The 6,157-nt window shown below is 34.6% G+C and overlaps 1 protein-coding gene across 1 annotated transcript in view; it reads right to left on the minus strand.

Annotated features, from left to right (window-relative positions):
- The window catches only part of LOC107742322 (leucine-rich repeat serine/threonine-protein kinase 1), a 94,369-nt gene that overhangs the window by 69,997 nt on the left and 18,215 nt on the right, over positions 1-6,157 (minus strand). Inside the window, exons 10-12 of the mRNA XM_016555243.1 lie at positions 5,471-5,685; positions 2,510-2,674; positions 1,403-1,575 (exon numbers count right to left, since the gene is read on the minus strand). Of these exons, the coding sequence (XP_016410729.1) occupies positions 1,403-1,575; positions 2,510-2,674; positions 5,471-5,685 (553 nt within the window). The remainder of the gene's footprint in view (positions 1-1,402; positions 1,576-2,509; positions 2,675-5,470; positions 5,686-6,157) is intronic.

Here is a 6,157-nt window from a genome sequence, read left to right on the forward strand (position 1 = left end):
CGGTAAATTCCCCTACTATATACGGTGAAAAACTGTATTGGACATTACATGTAATTTTCCGGTAGTATACCGTTTTTGGAAGTGAAAAAGAATGTATAATTTACAGTGAATAACCGTAAAACTGACATTCCCAGAATTCCCTGTGTTACATTTCACATTTGCAAACAATAAACTGCTAACAATAAACATGCAAACATAACAATAACATGCAAACAATAAACTGCATCCAAATATCATAGTTTTCTCGAAATAAGAAAAAATTAATGTGCGAATTGTGTGAGTTTCTTTAAAAACACATGGTTTACATTAGGGATGCACCGATACCGATACTGGTATCGGTATCAGGCCCGATACTGGTCTTCTGTACTCATACTCGTTAAAATGCCCCGATACCAAACACCGATACCACACAGCATGTGATAAGCGCCATATTCAAACAAAGAAACACCAACAACAGAACAACAGACAGCAGAAAGGAGTTAAGGATGTCTACTACGAAGTATATGTATGCAATGAATATAGTGTTAATACATACAATCTTTTATGCATTTATAATTTTAAATCAAACAAATAACCCTGTTTAGCAAAGGGACATCATACCTTTCAGAAAATATAATTTGCATCTTAATATTGCAATGAAAACATATTTAACAGTAATATGTCCATGACAGAGAGGACATATCTTATGGTTTATGCTTCGAATAATGGCCCATAATTATCTTTAAAAAATGTGTGGGAGCTCAGCTAATATGTTTCTATAGTACTTAAGTGTCTATTATTTATGACATGACATAAAGCGAATGGGAAATTAAGACCAAAATATGTGAGTATTGTGAGGGTTGAAAGGCGCACTATGGTGATATTGACCCTATTGCATTATTTCAGTATCATGTGTGTTACCATGATAGTGTTTAGTGTTTGTATGAATGACACTGTGCACCTTCTATATATGTTAATATTTAAATGCTGCTTGTGATGTGTTTTGGTTCATCATGTGACCTTCTCATCACCACCTGCATTTGGTGGTTATCAGTGTATTACAAAGGTACAAAACAGATTTAAATAGTTCAATAGGTTGGTATATTAACATTATATCAGTTAATGAAATTATGGTATTTAAATGTAAATTTAAGTTAAAACCGTAAAACCTAAAACGTTGCTACCGTATTTTTTACGGTAAAATTCCGGCAACCACAGCTGCTATATTAACATTATATCAGTTAATGAAATTATGGTATTTAAATGTAAATTTAAGTTAAAACCATAAAACCTAAAATGGTGCTACCGTATTTTTTACGGTAAAATTTTGGCAACCACAGCTGCCGTTTTTTTTACCGTAAATTTTACGGAATTATAATTTTTTTTTTTACAGTGTAGCTGAAGTTATGATAATGACACTAACTGTAGGTGTTTCAAGGTGATGTCGGGGTATCCACTGGCCCGCGCGCCCGAGGGCGTTCTGCAAAGTGCCAGGATGTAGGCCCTCAGTGTGGCGACACGCTCCATGCGAAACTTAGTGTCTATGAGGTCCAGATGTGTCCCGATGACGATGACAGCAGAGTTAGGAGCGCGAGCCTTGAGCACAAACACGTTCACACAATCATTACACAGGTCGTTCTATAAAACAAGAGCCATGTGTGTCCATCAAAACAGGGCTTAATGAGAAGCTTGAGCCATTTTTTTTGTTTTGTTTATAAAAATAGCATTTTGTGTTTGTATATATAGTGTCTCTATAGATTATTTTTCCCCTTTAGTTATTAAGGATATTTATTTTTTGCCTATGCCTGCATTTCCAACTAGCCTTTGCTGTGTAAGCAAAAACTGTATGCATATTTTAAATATGTTTGAAAATATATGAACAGCATTTTGTCTTTGTCTTTTTATCTTTATACATGCTATATTTAGATTTTAGTTGACAAAGCATTAAAAAAGCTTGTAAATGGTAATGAACTACTCTGTAAATTTAAATAAATAAATAGAGATTTTGTTATTGCAAACTATATGGTATTAATTGCAAAATATCATTTATTATCATTATTCAATAAACTCAATGGCAAATGCTAATTATCATTCAACTATTTTAGAAAGAAAGTTTATTGATTTACTTTGCAATGACAATGCAGTTCATTAAAATTAAACTATTCCATAAATAACAGATACAGTAAATACTAAATCAGTATATCAAATCAATCAATAAATAAAAGTTACTGCTTTGCAATGCCAAATTATTCAACTATTATTGAACTATTCCATAAATAATAGATCAATAATATATAAATGCTGTTTAGCATAATTAACCATATTTATCTACATCAAATTTGGAAAACACGTATGTTTCCTAGAATGACCCATTCCCTTTAAACCAATTAAACATCTTTTTTTTTATTTTATTGAAATCTATACTAAATATGTAAAATCAGCACCCATAAGGTGGAGACCCCATGACTAGAGGAGTTGCTCAGAAGCTCTCAGATTTTCATAACGTCTATGTTACATATTGTTTCCGGACCTCGATGTTGAGCAGCCAGGACTGCAGGTTGGCCACTGCTTCCTCTCCCAAAGCCAGATTCCAGATCACCATATACAGAGCCTTATCTGTGAAGAAACACTGGTTCACCGTCGACATGCTGGCTGGGCCGCCAATGTCCCACACGTTAAAGGACACTGAATCAAGCTGCATAAACAGGAGAAACAAAGGCATTAACAACATCACTTCATAACTTTCATCAAGGCATTTTCAGACAAATTATATAGTTGCGGAGGTGAAACTCTGGTTTATTTTGTCCTGTTATGAAGCTATGGAAGCTTGTGGAAAGCTATGGAAGCTTAAAATAATAAAAAAGGTAATTATGACTTTTTTTCCCTCTGAATTGCGAGATATAAATTGCAGAACTGTGAGATATAAACAGAATTGCGAGATACAAACTTGGAATTGCAAGATTTAAATGCAGAATTGTAAGATAAAAAGTTACAATCTACCTTTTTCATTTTTCATTTTGTTGTGGGAAAAAAAATTTGGTGAAAAAAAGTCAGAATTGCAAGATACAAACTTAATTATGAGATGTAAATTCAGAATTGCAAGAAAGTCAGAGAGTTTTTATCTCACAATTCTGCATTTATACCTCACAATTTGGAGTTTTTTCTTGATATAAAGTCAGAATTGTGAGGTAAAAATGCAGAATTGAGCGATATTACCAGCAGAATTGTCAGATATAAAAATTCACAATTTAATTTATTTTGTGGCGGAAGCAAAATAACAACTGCGAGATGCAAACTCAGAGATTGCGAAATATAAACTCGAAATTGTCAAAGTCAGTCAGAAGTAGGAGTTCATTTTTATCTCACAATTATGACTTTTTTATTTTTAGAATTTTGAGAAAAAAAGTCATAATTGTGAGATGAAAATGTGCAATTACCTTTTTTTATTCCGTGACAAAAACGAGTTTCCATAAGAAGCAACTTGAAGTCAATATGAAATAAAAAACTGACCCTATTTACTTTTCTTTCTACTAATTCTAACTTTCATTTTAAAGAAATGCAGATTTGATAAAGCACAAAAAAAGGCTTTCGCTGTGAGTCAGCGGAGGAGTAAGTGTTCACAGCTGCTTGAGGTGGAGTCAGATCTCTGGGGCTTTATAACACCAGCTTGTGTATACATTTGCTTCTGTCCATGACATATGTGTAAGAGGTCAGTCTGTGTGTGTGTGTTTATGAGAACATGTCTGTATGACATCAGTGAATGTGTGTGACACTCTCTTGGGTTTTATATGACTCAGGACTCATGGTGAGAATGGAAACACTGTTAACTCATGCTAAGAAACCATGTAAGGCCACAAACAGAGTTAGAGGTCAAAGGTCAGCTGGAAATACCAGAGCTGCTACTCATTCATAAACCCTGAGGTCAAAATGTTGGCACTTTAATGGTTTCGCTTTTTTTCCAGACTTGCTATGAAGGTTTTTTCTGCCTTATTTTTGTCTCGTCATGTTTACAGGGTTAAAGCAATCAGAGCTGTTCGTTTCCTGTGAGCAAAGCATTGTGGGACAAACACATGTGAAGGAACGCCCTGACAACAATCAAATAGACTGGGAATTCAGTAAAAGCTCAAACGATGAAGTCACACCCTTGAATCAACATGAGATGACTTCATTTGTCCACAGTGTTTCAGTTTCTTTCCTCACCAATAAGCAGAAATATACCGACTATTATGGCAACAAAGTTATGAACATACTAATCATTGAATTGATAAGTAATTGGGTAATAATTCAGTCCTGAATATTTATGTACAGATATAGATAGATATAGATTTATTGCTAAATGTATGATTTATCTTTGTTATATTTGAAATATGTATCTACATTTCCTTTTTTCATTTTTAAATTTTATTTTTTTTAAATATATATGTACAAACAATATATTCATGATTTACATTTACATTCATGCATTTCTGATTTTACATTCAACTTTTATATGCATTTTGCTAAATGCATACATATTATATATTACATATATTTTTAAAAATATTTAAATAGTTAAATCTGAATATTCATATCTAAACAGCTAAATCTGGATATGTCTGGTACAGTATATTCATGTATTTTTTATACTTCACACTAATTAAATGCTTGGTTGCATTGCAATTAAATGCAGCTTCTAATAACTTTTATTGTACCTTCTGATCACTTTCCAGAACAAATATCTAAACATTCAGAAATCAAGATACATTTGCTTAAAAAGCCTTGTTGTCTGACAAATTTATTCAAAATGAAAGCAGATGTTATAAGCATGAATTCACATAATTATGATCAATTTTTCAGAAAACAAGACTTCGACATTTTCATTTTGCATCTCAAGTAAATGTATCTTGATTTAAGAATGTTCAGATATCCTTAGATAAGTAAGACTTGTCAGGCTATAATTTGTGGAAGGACCCACAGAAATCCTGATATGAGTGTGTGTGTGTGTGTGTGTTTGTGTGTGTGTACTTGTTTATGCTACATTGTGGGGCTCAAATGTCTCCACAAGGATAGTAAAACCTGAGATTTTTGACATTGTGGGGACCGGCCTGCGGTCCCAACGAGGGAAAAAAATTATTAAAAATAGTAAATGATGTTTATCTGAAAGTGTAACAATGGAAACAGGTTTTCTGTAAGGGGTAGGTTTAGGGTTAGGGGATAGAAAATATTGTTTGGTCAAAATAAAAGTAATAGAAGTCTATGGAAAGTCCCCACAATTCACAGAAATGGGGACAAAATGTCCCCACAAGGATAGTAATAAAGGTATTTTTTGACCTTGCGAGGAGATTGTCTTTGGTGCCCATGAGGAAAACAGTTTATAATTCAAACAGAATAATCTACAGAAAATACAGTTTGTACAGTAGAAAAACCATTACGCCTATGGAATGTATCTGTGTGTCTGTCTGTGTGTGTGTGTGTGTGTGTGTGTGTGTGTGTGTGGACTGAGGGCTCTTACAGCAGATTTCACTCCTCCGGGTCGCTCCAGATCCCAGCTGGACGTGTGGATGCTGCGGTCGGTGCTGATGAAGGATGAGGGTTTGCCGGTCTGCAGCCCCTCCAGCAGAGCGCTCTTCCCCTGCCGCGGAGGACCCACCACCATCAGCTTCAGCAGTCTGCAGGGCTCTGCTCCTCGCAGCTCCGCTCGCAGATACGCCAGAACCGCAGCCGGACCTGCACACGTACAACTCTGCAGTTTATTGTTTGCAAATGTGAAATGTAACGCAGGGAATTCTGGGAATGTCAATTTACGGTTATTTACTGTAAATTATACGTTCTTTTTTACTTCCAAAAACGGTATACTACCGTAAAGTCACTGCGTCCCGATACGCCTGCTTACAAATGTATAAATTCACAGCATTTGAAAAACAGTAGCCCCCGGATGACCTACTACTTCCAGCGAGAATAGCGAGAATCATTCAAACTACCCACATTCATACTATGTGTGACCCTGGACCACAAAACCACAAAGTTGTCAAAGTTGTCCACTTAGCAATACATATTACTAATCAAAACTGAAGTTTTGATATATTTACGGTAGGAAATTTACAAAATATCTTCATGGAACATGATCTTTACTTAATATCCTAATGATTTTTGGCATAAAAGAAAAATCAATAATTTTGACCCATACAATGTATTTTTG

Source organism: Sinocyclocheilus rhinocerous, unplaced genomic scaffold (genome assembly GCF_001515625.1).
Source record: "Sinocyclocheilus rhinocerous isolate Xijiao unplaced genomic scaffold, SAMN03320098_v1.1 scaffold75, whole genome shotgun sequence".
NCBI classification, from domain to species: domain Eukaryota; kingdom Metazoa; phylum Chordata; class Actinopteri; order Cypriniformes; family Cyprinidae; genus Sinocyclocheilus; species Sinocyclocheilus rhinocerous.